Source organism: Microtus pennsylvanicus, chromosome 22 (genome assembly GCF_037038515.1).
Source record: "Microtus pennsylvanicus isolate mMicPen1 chromosome 22, mMicPen1.hap1, whole genome shotgun sequence".
Classification (NCBI taxonomy): domain Eukaryota; kingdom Metazoa; phylum Chordata; class Mammalia; order Rodentia; family Cricetidae; genus Microtus; species Microtus pennsylvanicus.
In genome coordinates this window covers 26,730,408-26,745,831 of record NC_134600.1, presented here as the reverse complement: position 1 = coordinate 26,745,831, position 15,424 = coordinate 26,730,408, and the positions used below count along the sequence as shown (strand labels likewise).

General features: G+C 43.3%; 1 protein-coding gene across 2 annotated transcripts in view; it reads right to left on the bottom strand.

The window, feature by feature from the left end:
- The window catches only part of Elapor2 (endosome-lysosome associated apoptosis and autophagy regulator family member 2), a 158,139-nt gene extending 144,216 nt beyond the window's left edge, over positions 1 to 13,923 (bottom strand). Inside the window, exon 1 of one of the 2 annotated variants that reach the window (XM_075956360.1) lies at positions 13,592 to 13,923. In XM_075956360.1, coding sequence (XP_075812475.1) covers positions 13,592 to 13,777 — 186 coding nt within the window. In that variant the 5' untranslated portion in view covers positions 13,778 to 13,923. The remainder of the gene's footprint in view (positions 1 to 13,591) is intronic. The other variant, XM_075956361.1, reaches the window with a different exon arrangement.
- Positions 13,924 to 15,424: the final 1,501 nt, after the last annotated feature.

Genomic DNA, 15,424 nt, shown 5'->3' with positions numbered 1-15,424 from the left:
CCTAGATGGAGGGGGGAGGGCCTTGGATTCCCACAGGGCAGGGTACCCTGCCCTCTCTTAGGACTGGAGAGGGTGGGGGAGGGCGGGCGGGAGGGAGGTAAGTGGGAGGAGGGGAGGAAGTGGGAATTTTTGCTGAATCAAAGTTTGTAAGTAAACAGTTTTTAAAAAATCAAAAGAAGTATGTACTAAAATTCTATATGAACTCTTGGTACAGAAAAAAATACATAGCACAAAAAAGTAAGGGGTTGGCATGGTGCCACATGTCTACATTTGAGAGACAGAGGCAGGAGGATTGGGGGTTCAAGGTATGCCTCAGCTACACAGTGAGTTTTGTAAACAAATTTTCATAAGAAAATGTATGCAGAAGATATTTTGACATATAATAGACACGCCTTATCCTGACAGGTAAGAGCACAGGCTGGAAGCGTAGCCTGGTCATGAGAGTAGCTCACGCATACTGGAGCAGGTAAAGGCTGAGGGCATCAGAATTTAGAGGCATTAACACATAAAATGCACCTCAAATTTTTAGCTAAGTTTTGTTCTTCTTTTTTATTGTTCTTATTATAATGCTAAGATATTAAGAATGGTGTGTTTATTTGGTGGAACTTTGGGTATTTTATTGTTTCATTTTTCTATAGTATGCATTTATTGTTACCAATTTCTAAAAGTAATAAATGTCAGAAACTTGGAGTAAACAGTATTAATAACTTACCTGGTCTTAAGATAAATAAGTACGCCCTTAGTGCACCTGGCTCAGTGGTATTAAACCATCAGTTATTATTCTGATTCAAGTTACTGCCTAGTATGTATTATTGATTTGCACATGAATCATCCAATCAAGTCTGCATTAAGCTTCCATTTCAAATGGTCAATTCTTTTTGCTCTCAGCTTTAGGGTGATAAACAAGGACCTTGCTCTATTTTAGGAATATTAGAATTAATTGCTTAGCACAACAGATAAGAAAAGCCACTATTCTAAACCAAAGTACTAAAAACAAACATTTGCTTTCTTTCCTGTTTTAAGGGGTGTGACTACAGCCCTTGGTGAAGTGTTCTTTGAGTCTGTGGTTACATAGACAGTTCAGTACACCAGAACTCACGGTTCCCATAGTTACACCCCAAGCCGGTGTTCCGGTCAAAGCATGAGCCCTGCCAAGTCTCAGAGTACAAAATAGCAGCTCCTATGAACATAAAACACCTACTGGATGAACTCAGGTCTGCAATCTCCTGCTATTTACCAAGACAAGTTGTCTAATGTCTGTTAAATGACTACATTTTATGTGTTTGAAGTTTTAAGTTTACCACCCTCAATTTCTTTGCATAGTCTTGATAAGGTAAACTTTCCAAATAATTGACTTTCCTAATTTATACATCAAACCAATACATCTACAACTTTGGCCCTCTCTAAGTATTGCCTGTGTGTTGGACTGGTGACCTAAATTAAATGCTTGCCTTCATGTATCATGCATTCTGTTCACACATAGACCCCAAGGCTGATCTGATCAGTCATTGCCAGGTGACAGATATGGCCACAAAAGTAATCTTAAGAGTTCACCAATTCTCTGCTGAGTGTGATGGCACATGCCTTCACAGCCAGCAATGTTACACCCTGTCTTTAAAACAATTAAAAATGAAAGAAAAGGAAAGATTTCACCAATCCTATGCTTAAACATGTAATTTTCAAGACCAGAAAAAATAGTCTACATTTCAATGCTGTTTGTTTACTCATTATTCTAGCTTTTCAAAAAATATTCTGAGTCTCCTTTCTGCTTTCTACTCTCTAGGCATCCTTCCCAGCTTTTAATTTTATAATATTTGGTTATACCTCCTTGAAACCAAAGTATTAGTTAAAGCAGAAATAGTAAATAGTAATAGGTCAGGGATTTAATACTATACTGGACAACTTCATCCAACTTGGCGTAAATTTTTAACATTATAACTTTGGAATATATTTGACTAATCAGGAACACCTGTTTAGCATCCCACCACCCATCATGCACTTCTGAATCATGTCCATAATGATAGAACAACACAAATGCCTTGCTGCATATGGAGAAGCACTGTCTCTTCATCATATCCAGAGCCAGTAGAGTCTTCCCCCCATCAACCTCCAGCTAGCTGCTAAGCTAGTTCTCTGTTGACTTTGCCTTCTCCTTCTGCTTGCTCTTGAAGTGCTAACATTTCCCTAAGCACACTACATTTGCTATTCTTGCTGTGTGCTCAGAGCCGGGGTGATCTCATCAACACCAATGACACAGTGGCTCATGTGCTCAAAGCTCCTAGCTCCACTCTATCAGCAGGATTGCCCTATATGAACCAGATTGCAGGAGAACCATTTGGACACCTCCTGGGCACTTCAAATACAGGATGTGCAAAGCTGAACTCATCCTACTCCTCCCCAGCTTCTTCCTCCTCCTTTCTCACCTTACTGGTCAGTCTCAGTAAAAGGCAGCACTGGCATCTACCTAGAGCAAAACTTGGAAGGTGTTCAGGTCATGAGGGTTCTATTCTAATAAAGGACTCGTGCCATTAGCACGAAAGCAAGTTCTTTATAAAAGGACATATCTAGCCATGGATTCCTAAAAATGGGAACTTTTCTTTTCTCCCAATTTTATTAGTTCTTTGAGAATGTTGTACAACATATTAATTCCCTCCCCTGACTCCTCCCAGACCCATCCTCCCCTTCCCTACTCACCCAATTTTAAGTCCTTTTTCTTTAACCCATCAAGCTCAGTTTATGCTACCTTTATAGTTATAGATGTATGGCATTCCCTGGAAGGGCCATACCCCTAAAATAAATCTGACTCTCCCTCTTCTAACAGATCAAATGCCAATATGTAGTTAGCTAAGGGTGGGACTTTGTGCCCACCTCCTTTTTCGAAGCTGAAATTTTGTCTGGCCTGAGTCTTGTACAAGCCTTGTGAAAACAGTCTCAACTACTATGAATTTGTATCCAATGAACTCCAAGACTACAGAGAGAGACCCTTCTCAAGAACAAACAAGCAACAAGAAGGCGTTCTAAAAAAAATATGAAAACTTACTACTGTAGAAGTTTCCTAAAATGTATACATACACACATAAACACATACACACACAATAGATAGATAGATAGATAGATAGATAGATAGATAGATAGATAGATAGATAGATAGACAGATAGACAGACAGATAGATAGATAGACAGACAGACAAATTGGGATAGATTTGCCCCATAATGTGGTGTTAGGAATAAGTTACCTCCTCTGGAGTCATTGGCAACTAAGTCCCCATAGATCCTCAAACATTACAGGCTACTGCCAAAGCTTTACTTATACTGACTGTAAGACGCCATTGCTGAAAATGCCATACACTTGAGTCACAGAACATGCAGGAACCAAGCTGATACTCACCTGGAAGTGGAATCTTCTGCACAGGTGGTATATCTATCTCCTCCCTCCCTGTCTTCTCCTCCCCTCCTGTCATTTGTCACTCTGCTAGTGTTTGCCTGATATTTTTCTTATCATAGAGGCAGCAGTCTCCTAAATGGTCTTCCAAGCTTCAGCGTAACCCCCCTTTTATCTTACACTACTTACTGTCTCTGGGCCTAAGCATCTCCCGCCATTCTGACCCATGCACTCTTCATGGTGATCATTAGCACTCGTTCATAACTTACCATTATATACGGCACGCTATTTTCTTTGCCAGTGATAGCCTACATGCATCTAGTACAGTACTTCCGAATTTCAGGCGAACATCACCTGCTCCTCCACCTCGCTTAGCTGACCCTTCCTGCCGCTTCTACTCAGCCCTGTGCATGGCTCTACCAAAGCATTGGACCCACCTGCCCTGTCATCAGAACCTCGTGCGTCTTCCCATGGGAGGAACGTTTGCATGACTCATTTACTAGGGGAATAAACACACGGACGACAATTGTGAAAGAAGTAACCAGACAAAACTACTGACTTAAAATGTCAAGATACTAACTGCCAACGCAAACCCAAAATGTTTTCAGTCGCTTTGCAGTTGCTTCAGTGTTTTCTGAGCCATACATGTATAAGACTTTACAGCCAGGCAGTGATGGCACAAATTTAATCCCAGCATTCAGGAGGCAGAGGCAGGTGAATCTCTTGTGAGCTCAAGGCCAGCCTGGTCTTAAATAGCAAGTTCCTGGACAGGCTTTAAAGCTACAGAGAAACCCTGTCTTGAAAAACAAAAACAACAACAAAAAAAAAAAAAACAACAAAAAAATGCTTTATATTGTGGGAATGTAACAAGACATTATGCTCCATTCATTTTTTTAGAAATAAAAATGTATTCCTACCTAAAACATTAAGGGAAATAATAACATATATTTTATAGGCTAGACAATTTCTTTTCTTTCTCTGAGAGTTATATGTCTCAAAATATCTTGACATGCCCAAAATCTAGGGAAACACATATTTTTTACTTATTATATAAATCCATCAGAAAAAAAACAATAAAACAGAAATTCTACAAAAGGCAAAATATAAATATTTAAGTGACATGAGAAATATTGCTGTTGGTAATGACTAAATAAACAAAAATTACGCCATTGAGATATTTTCTTATTTTCTACCATTAAATTAGTAAAAACAGAACTCTGGTCTAAGACTTCCACTGTAAATCATCCACCCTTGGTCAGTAGAAACTTAGATAGCTTTACATCGTTATTATAAAGTTTTTATACTACAAACAATTAAAAAATAACCTACTTGCTTCAAATTAAATTTGCTTATTTGTTCAACCGGAATTTACCGAGCACCTAATATATGCCAGACCCTGTCTAAAGTGCTAGGAATACAATAAAATATTCATACACATAGTACACATCACCTACAGGGCTTAATATGCAGTGGGGGAGGGAAGAGTCATATGAGCAAATGATTACAATATATGATATTATGGATGCCAAAAATGAAAGTGAGAAAATCAAAAGCATAACCTAGAAATAAAAGGGGAGTTGTAACTTTATACACCTCCCCAGGGAGAGCCTGGGAAGATGATTGCTATGCATGAAGGACACAGGGAGAAACCCAAGCACTTGTCTAACAGGAGGTTCTAGGCAGAGGGAATTCTGCGTAAACCCTGAGGAAGAATGCTCTTCAAAAGGGAACCTAGAGTGTGCCACTGTGCAAATGGAGTCCTCAGAGTTGATATGTTGAAAACTTAGTCCCTAATGTGGCGATATCTGAAGATAGGAAGGGAAGGAGTCAAGAGGGTATCGTTCTATGCACGTATTTATGCCGTTGTTACAAAAGTGAGTTCATTGTAAAAGACAAATTAGAGTGTCCTCCTCTTACAGCCACATTCGCCACATTCTGCAGCAAGGCTCTCGCTGGATAGCCAGCCCTTTTAATCTTCTTCTTAGCTTCCAGAACTGCCAGCCAAACAAATACCTGTTTGTTAGGAAACTACGTAGACCGGGATATTTTGTTACAACAGTGCAAAATAGACAAGACAAGAAGTCCAAGAGACGAAATTATCACTTTCTTCGAGGCCCTCACTACAAGCTTATAAGCGATAGAACCAATTGCCCATGGACCAAACGCCCTGACGTCGTCAGTCAAGATAAATCTTTCTTCCTTCAAGACGATTTCCTCAAGAATCCTGACGGGCAGCTGACACACACAGACGTACACACCAGCATCACCGCTTTGGTATTTAATAAAGCCTTAAAAGGGTTTAATATAGAAAAGTAACGTTTTGTGTAACATATGGGGTTTTTCTTTGATGTTTAATAAAAGATTTGATATTTTGATCAAAGAGTGGATAAAAAAAGGTTTGGAAAAATATAACTAAAACTATCGCATAGGTAGTTGGTTGATCTTTCCTAGCAAGTTTCTTAAAAGACTTAAGAACCAGCAAGCCAACCTCTATGCTTTCCCACCAAAGAAAAGCAGAACATTGATTTTTTCAGGATTATTTTATTTCAAATGTCAATGGCATGAGTGACTGTCTAGTAAATTACATTTTTAATCCGATATTTTCTGGTACTTGCAATTTCACAGTATTAAAAGTACATTTCCCTTGGGGATATTTCTAATAAAGATGATAACATTTTAGAAATAAATCAATATTGATACTTACATGAAAGTTTTCACCTGGGAACTGTAGCAATTCTTCATCTTAAATTTTCTGAATGTCAAATAAATTCATATTTTATTTAAAAAAACTAATTTACGTTTGAATATTCTTTGTTGACTGCAGTATGAAATCATGATGGGAAGGGAGACATAGGGTGGTGTCTCCACCACCAGAAGCCCCAGGTGGTGATAGCTCTGATCCTAAACCAGACATACACCAGGAGCAGGGTACACATTTCCAACAGTTTCCTACTTATTTTGACTATTCCAGAAGATAATTACAGCTACAGAACACGTCTCACCCAATAGGTAGCAAAGATGGAAAACATCAACCAAGAAGGCTGACCATCGCTTGCCTTAAATATTACAGCTGTTTGTAGGCTAATGCCAGTCTTCGGTGTAGTACTTAATGATTTCCATATTTGTTTCTTCTTTCGGAGTGAACGTCTAGAAAGTGCTGGCCACATCCTCTGTATCCTGCCTCATCACCAGCGTGCACACAGGTCTTGGTGTCGAGACAGTAACTGAGCAGCATTTGCTGAGGTGCTTCCCAAGAATGGGAGGATCGCATGGCCCATTCAATGTGGTGGGTGGCTTTCTAGGATGTTCTGCTGAAGCAGGAAGTCACTGGGGTGAAAGTTCAAGGGCTTTTGGAATAAAAATTGTCCCCATATTTTTAGACCAAAAACCTTACTTTTTGTTTTATTTTAAAAGCAGTGGGCCTTATATAGAGAGTGCACCCTAACTACCAAAGGGAAGCGTGCTGGGCCTCTTCCTCAGAGCTTCTGATTTAGTAGGCTGTGAATAGGGCCAGGACCCAAGATACTGTGTATCTAACGAGTTCTGAGACAATGCTAGGTGTTGCTGGTTCTACCATCACTCTGAGGACCACTGACCTAAAGGGAAGAAACAGGTCTTTAGTAACAAAGCTTTGACCGCAAATAATAAATAGGATCTTCTGCCCCAGAATTTCAAACTGAAGGCCAGCATATCACCATCGCTGGGTGTTTATTTCTGTCTTAAATCGGGTACTACTGAAAGGAGATGTCAATTATGACTAATTGCACCATAAAAATCATTTTCTGCATATAATTGAAAAAGCAAAGCTAACTACTTACTCTCTTTTGAAGGCAGTGATTAGTGCTTCCAAAGAAGATCTATGTCTTTCTTATTTTTATAATCCCAAAAGTGCTTTCAACAAAAGATGCCCTCAATCATTGTTTGCGGAGTAAGATTATGTAATTCCTTTCCTCAGTGAGCATACTATGTACGTGGGGGAAAATGTGTGCTCAAACTTTGATAAAGTGTATGCTATCCTCATGTGATTTTAAAAAAAATACGGGCCCCTTCTGAGCACATGATTTGGGAGAAGGCATCCCTTCCTCCACACATGGCAGAGCACACGCTTATCACACTGAGCTCTGGAAGGATTCTAGCTCCTTCTTGCTCCTTGGATAAAACACAGAGTCACTCATCTATACTGGCAGCTTCCTGCATACAATACTCATGGGCAAACATATAGCTGCCAGAAAGAGAAGATGCTGCAGCTGGACCGCAGAAGAGAGAAAAGGTCCATTGTCTTTTGTGGTACAGGCAGAGTCAACGGAGGTCTAGGACAGGAAGGGTCACGTGCCTGAGATGCTCTACCACCACCACCCAGGACCTTCAGCCAGCAAACTTCTATTATAGTAGCTTGCCTCTCGCCCCTCACTGGGGTAATGCTATGGTTTGGATGTGTGAAGGTTTGTTCCCCAGCTAGAGGAGGTATTGAGAGCTGACTGGATCTTAAGGGAGCTATTCATTGATAGAGTTCTCTATTCATGACTTCATAGCTAAATGGGCTAGCAAGAGTTGGGGCCTACTTGGAGGAATGGATGAACAGTGTATCTTGTCTCTAAACCCTTCCGTCCCTCCCTCTCTCTTTCTTTGTCCCTTTTTGCCTCCATCCCTGGCATGAAGTCAGAAGCGTCCTCTGCCATGCCCTTCCACACCCTCATTTTTCTTGGTCTTGCTTCAGGCCCAAAGGAATAGAGCGAGATGACTACAGCCTGAAACCATGAGCCAAAATAAACCTGTTCTTCTAAGCTGTTCCTCTCATGTATTTTTGTCACGGTGACAAAATGCTATCGCACGCAGGTGGCTATGCATTCTCACTATACGTGGTATTTCCCATCACACCATTTATAGCAACCATAATTATGCGATGTGTGGGTTTGTTTGGGATTTAACCCACAAGATTATAAAGCTCGGTGTGAGAAGAGGCCATGTGTTTTTCAACATTTTATCACAATTGCTTGGTACCTAAGTATTATAAATGTGTGCATATAATACATATATATTGAAAGTGAACTATTAGAATATGTTAAGAAATTCAGTAAAGAAAGAAGTATCTGTGGTTTCTTCCACGGAAAAAAAATAAAGGACAACCAGAACTTGAGGAGATCACGATAGTCCAAAGCAAGAATCGCCAACACTGCTGCAAAAAGCGTTGCAAGCCAAGTGTGCCGCTGTCTGCACTGCGGGCTGCTATTTTCTTCCCTTGTGCTAAAATATGACATTTCACAGATCTATCAACTCCTGGCTTTACATTGTAAATATTGATGGTGTGAATACTTGCTCACATTTGCCTAAAGCATGGGAAAGGGAACTGAGCGTGAGAACTTGGATGGAAAATTCACCTCCCGCAGGCCCAACAAGCAAGAGGAAGGACGGCATCTGCGTGGAAACAGAGGTGGAGCTCTAGCTCCTCCAGTGAGAGTGACTGCCCCGTAGCTCATGGTCAGAGTCTCCCCGTATGTAGTCATATCGATCGCTTCCCCATCTGGGACGGCTTTACGGGTATTCTATCCTCTATCCCCTTCCTCGTCTGCGAGTTGAGAACAACTCATCCTGGCTGATCCTGGTAGAACCGCTCGGGCACAGAGCGCCAGCAACATGAAGAGCACCAGCCAAATGAAGAGCCTCTTGTCAGCTCTCATCTTGTGCAGGGCACTGGCCAGGCACCTACCCCTTCCTTCTTCAGAGTCTTTTCTCCCTTCCTCCAAAATCCCATAACTCCCCATTCTCCACTCTAGCCATTGTTCTGCGTCTCCTTTGTGAACTTTTCTGCTCCATCCAGTGTTGTTAAAGCCCTTAGTACCTACCCTTTCAAGCACTCCTTTGATCCACGTGAATATCGGGTCCCCCTACTAGCCCAGACCATGATCCTGAGCACGGCAGCTTTGTCCCTGGCTGACAATTAAACAGCTCTATGTAAGTCAGTCACTCTTTAAAAAAAAAAGAAAAAAGTTCCTTCTCTTCCCCCCATTCCTTAACCTTGGGGCTAGAGGCACTTCCTCCTAATCAGGCTGGAAACCCTCAATCGCTCAGCACTCACATCCACTTACTGCCAATCTAACAGCATCTCTTTTCCACTTCCAGTGCCATCCCTTAGCTGATGCCCCGCCTCCCTTCCCCTGGACATTAATCACCACCCCCTCCAAGAAGGTCTCACCTCTCTCCATTTCCCATTTTTCTCAATCTGGCCTCCACCCTACTGCCAAACTAAATGTTTAAAGTCTTCTCTTGCTTCTGGCTGCCGATCCAGGGAAGACCACCTTCTTCTCAGCATGACGTCAGACCCCTTGCGGCCAGACTCCTGCACCTCTCGGATCCACTGCCCAGGAAGCTCCTTGCTGCTCACTATAGTCCAGTTGTACCCAATCATGACACAATACAGCTTTGTGTGTCTGCCATTTTGATCTGTGCTCTACACATGAAACGCCTTTTCCCCAAAGGAGCCACCGTCCTGTCTGACTCTGACTCTTATCTTTTTTGGTAAATTCCTGTTCCTCTTTCAAGCCCTCTTCGCTTCTTTGTTAATTCTTTTCCCAAGCTGTCCGTGTGGGTTCTAGTACCATTTGCCTCTCTTGTGGGATCAAATCCCTTATTATAATTGGTTGTTTGCATATCTGCCTCATCCTTCCTCATATATATTGTGTTTTAATTTTGTATTTATTTTGTTATATTTATCACGACATTTTGCCTGCAGACTAGTATAAACTGAATCAATGTTGATGGAGTAAAAGCTGTTGGCCAAAAATCATCACTCACTAAAACTTCAGATATACTGTGCAAGATTTCAGAGCAATGAACTAAGGACCCCGTGATTGCAGTTACTAAATTTAAATAATGTACACATAATCCACTTAGTTCTGTTCTTTTTTGTTCTCACAGGCTCTTTTTAATATCTCATTGCAATGCTGAATCATCTGTTGGCCCGGATACGTTTTCCTCTGGCTGCCCTAATAAGTCTAGTTAGTCAATTAGTCAAAAACATCTTACTAAATTCACAGGTGTAAGCCTAGGCTTGAGTCTGAGCCTTTGAAGTCTCCCTCACAATGCTTCCTGAAATAGTAGCCTCAAGCTCCACTAATCTAACCATCAACAACTCTCACACTGATACAGATTTCTCCTTTGATATATTACACGTCCTCATAATAAAACAGGGCATTCATTAGAGTCAGTGTGCCAGCGAAAAACAAATGCACAAAACCCCAGGAAGTTTTCCCCTCATACAAGACCCCAAATATTTGCAAACCGCTCTTACGTCCGGATACCATTTAAAGACATCACATCCTGTCCTTGCCCTTCATCTCTGGGTGCATAGACTTGTTCTCTTATTTCTCTCTCCCAAGATGTCCCTTCTTGTTGGTGTACTTCCACGCTGCTCATCTGATCAGCAGCTGAACTTCCAAGAGCCATCATTTGACTTCCCCTTTCCACTCCATCACCCAATGGCAGCACTGCACTCAGAACCTCAGTCCACAGTCTACCTTGCCACAAAATCTAAGGTGAAAACCTCAGCCCACAGCCTAATTGAATCTTCGAAGATCCTTTGTCTCATCTCGGGCAATCGTCATCAGCTTCCTCCCAGATCAGTTTCCTACACTGTCTTTTCTTCTACAAGTAAAGAGGAAAAAAAAATCAGTCTTTGTGATATCATTAAACATGGCTTATTCTACAAAAATGCTGAGGTTTAGAGTACCCTGCAGATTTTCCCGTTGCCCCTTTCTCTTGTGCTATCATCGGCTTAGGTGCTTTAGCCTCAAAGGTCCTCGTCTTTGCTCTTCTCAGTCTCTCTCCATCTCACAGTGCTGATGTCCTTGTGTTCAGAAACAACTCCGTAACTCCGTTAGCATTAAGAAAAACTATCACTGACCAGGCCGTCATGGCTCCCAGCACTAAGGAGGCAAGTACCAGGTCACTCTGTGATGTAGAGGTGAAACCCAAAAGACGCAGCAGTTAAAACAATCATATAGACAGAGAATAGCTATTCTATTCTGCTTATGGCCATAAGTCAACATCTGTCTCAGAGGAACTTGCCACAATCCTCACACTCCCAAAACAAGAAGTCCTTGCCCTCAATGCCTGAGGATCATTTACTTCTCATTTTCCTCTTCAAAACAATGGTAGACTGAAACAGTGATCAGGAGCACAAATTAGCTCAGCTAGTCTGGGTATCGGCAATCAGATTGTGCCCCTGGGAAGCCTCTTGTAGTTCCAGAGGAGCCTCTAACCCACAGCACATAGTCTCACAAGCTTTCAGTCTGCAGGAAGAATATCAGCAGGTCTGTGCATTGCTGCTTCCATAACCACAAACACCCGCAGGCTGCCTCAGTAGCATCCTCCTTTATATTTTTTTCTATTTCCATTTTCAAAGAGAAAAATTCAACATTGATACCTAAAAGGATGACTCAAATACAGTTTCTAAAGCCAATTCAATGAAAAGCTGGAATTGGATGAGCATCACTCCCTTGTACGTTCCATCATCCCCATGCCTCAGTTCTGCATGGTTATAGTCTAGAAGTCGGGATGCAGGATCACTTGGTAGAGTTCTTACCTAGCATGCAAGCCCTAGGTTTGATCCCTATCACTGTATAAGCTGGGTATGGTGACCTAACCTTTGATCCCAGCACTTGAGGCAAGAGGATCAGAAACTCAAGGCCCATCACTTTTACATAAGGAATTTGAACCCTGCCTGGGCTAGAAACCTTGTAAATATGTAAATAAAGATTGTGGTATCTTTTCTATTGGCCTTGGCTTTTCCACTTCAAGCGGGTTCCTCACTACAAAGGATTGACGTAGCAAGGAACTTAGAACTTCACTTCAGAAAATAAACATGTTCTATGTGCTGTGACCAGGCAACTGGAGGGGAAAGTTTATCTCGACACAACAGTTGTGGACGTCGAAAAATCGGGATCAAGTGACAAGTGGCAGAAGACAGACTGAACCAACACCAGTGCCCTCTGAAATCGAGCCCAGCTGGTAGCTGAGCCCTTGCCCTGATTCGCTAGTCACAATGCAGCTGCAGAGTCCTAGGCTAGCTTTCCATCTCACGCCCCATCTCAGGCTGTCCTGGGACTTGTATTGTGGGAGAGGAAGATGAAAAAACCCACGGATGATGGATGATGTCTAGAAGGACGATACTCTAATTCAGAAGTGGTTCCACACGCACAAGGAACAAAATCGGCCCTTTCTTCTCGAAGGGAGCCGATGGCTAACCTATTTTTTGCTGGATAAATATAAAGAACCGATCGCCACAATTCCGAGCAATCTTCCTTCAGACGGCATGTGTGGCTCACCTCTCCAACACGATCATTCAAAGTGGGTCAGAAATGTTCCTTCCTTCCCCTCATTGATTTTCATTAAAAGGATGCACTTTCTGGAGCGCGGAAGGGAAAGATAAACACCCAGTGCAACTTACAGTGACACCCTCTGTAAATTTTTGGCACACTAAGTCTCATTTTCCTAAAGCAGAAGAAAAGAAATCTAATCACCCAGAATTTATCCTTTTTGGCTATAAATCAGCCGCGATTTCAAGCCGTAAAGTACACAGCTGCACGGTTTCGGCCAGGTAAAACACCTCCCCAAGGAGCATATTTGCTTTGCCCATTCTGATTTTCTACATCACCAACCTGCCTCTCTGTCCTAAGTAATTTTTTTTCGTACCTTCTTCACAACCATGTCTTGCCCCAGAACGTCAAGGGACACCACAGCATGCTTATGTGGAAACGGAGATCAAGGGAGTTGGGTAAAAGCATTTGTGGAGACAGAGAAAACAAGAAAGCAGGAGAGGGAGGGTCAGCATCTAGCGCTCTAAAAAGCTATAAAGCGATAGTTTTCTAAATCCCACAAGGCAGGGCTTCCCCAGTCTCCTCCCTTTCCTGAAATTTCTCCCTCAACCCCAGGTCCTGAGCCTAGCTATCCAACCGGGGCGCCGCAAAGTCCTTTCAGAAACCCCCAAACACCAGCGCGGAGAGAAAAGGCACCACCAGAAAGACAGCAAACCAGCACACCCGCTCCTAGCCAGCTAGCACGGGCGAGCAACTTCATCATCCCTGGACACAACCGAACGCCTCTGTCCTCCAAGCCCGAAAAAGGTGATGGCCACTCTGAGCCCGGATCCGCGCGGCCGCCCCACCCCGCACCCCGCCGCAAACTCCAGGCGGGGGACCAGGTGCTGCTCACCTCCTGGCACGCAGGAAGCGGGCGGCCCGAGGAGGGCGAGTCCCCAGCCCAGGCTGCCTGGCAGGCGGCGAGCGCCCAGCAGCAAATCCAGGCGGGGCTCCAGGGCGGCGAGCGCGCGCAGCGGGGACCCTCGGGCGGTCGCCCCCAGCCTCTGCCCCGAACCCGCCGCAGGGCGAGCAGCAGCATCGCGGCGCTGGGTGGACTCGGACGATCAGGCTGCACAGCTCCGGCTCCCGGAGGCGGCGAGGATGGTGGTTTCTGCTCCTCTCCGCCAGGCTCCGCTCAGCCTCAGCTGGTCCTCCCGCTGACAGCTCGGCCGCTCGCAGCGCGGGCAGCCTGCGCCCGTGCTCCCGTCACGCGGGAGGGAGGGACCGTGGGACGCGGGTGCGGCGCGGGGGCGGGACGCGGGGCGGGGACGCGAGAGCCAGGAGCAGGTGGCGCGAGCTAAGGCTGAGGCCCAGCCCAGCACGCGTAGAATGGTGGCACTGCCAACCGTGCAGGAGCCTCGCGACATGACTGAGGGTGTCAGGGTGGCCAGGGACCCCGAGGTGTCGCTCCTCTTTAGAACCCTATGGACACCCTAAGAATAGCTCTTGAAAGGATCCACGCCTGGCAACCTCAAAATGAATTTCTACATGATTAGGGTTTGCCTGAAGTGGCACGGATGACAGAGGCCTGAGGTCCGTAGGATTGGACTCAGTATCTCTTCTATTTAAACGAAAATGGTTAAGGCACCCACCAGGAGGGGGGGTCGCCGCGCGGGTTAATTAAGTTGATATGCACAAAGCTGTTGGAAGGGTGCCTGGCTTGCAGTAGATGTTTGCGGTGGTGCTTGCTGCTGATATTAATATTATTTCATACAGATGTGCAGCCTCTAACGCGCAACCCTTTTTGCTTCTGGGAAGACATTTCTCCTGTACAGAAATAATGCGATGGTGGTCTGTTTTGTGCGGCCCCCACGAAGCAGTGAACAAGGACATGCAGGTGTAGGAGGATGCCAAGGATCTTTGACCCTAGGAATTAACGAGTTATTATGTTCAGTTATCCTGCTCATTCGGTTACTTGGAGAAACCCACCTGACAGGCGAAATATAAATGCACCTAAATTATCTGCAGCACTGTAAATACGTTTACTCAAATATATAAACGTCCCCTTCCCGTTGTCTTCCTCTTACAGGTAAATAAATGTACTGTTATCACTTTGCTTTTATTTCCTCTGTATGTTTTTTTTTTAATTCTTTAATCCATCAGGAACTCATGTGAACCAAACTTATATTAATCTTGGTCAACAACTAACCACATGACTCATGAATTTAAAACATTTTCTTTATAAAAATAAAGCCCATTTTTATCCATGTAACTAGATTAAATTACAAATACAGCTCTCCCTCAGTAGCACCGTTTGTCACTCTCGTTTAGTAGTTTCCTCTTAAAGGAGCAGACGGCCTAGGCTTACGAAATGTACATTGGTTTTCTCTTGTACGGGGAACAACCAGAGGAGAACTTCCCCAACACTCAACAAAAACCAGAACTACACCAACACCAGCAGAGCTAAAGACGTGCTATCTACATAGACCAGATTTTGCAGGTAAAGCAGATAACCATACAAATGACCAAAAGTTTTAAAATCCTCTAAACACAAAAACAATGTTAGGAAGTATGAATGAATTCAATTAATGAATGTTTGAGATGTAAATTTTATATGGCTGGAATAAAATATTATGAAAAGTATTTCTATATGAATCCAGAAATAAGAATAATTCTAGTGAATGTGTTTGTGGATTAAGCACTCTGGAGCACAGGTATTCTGGGAAACAACTTGACAACAAACCAA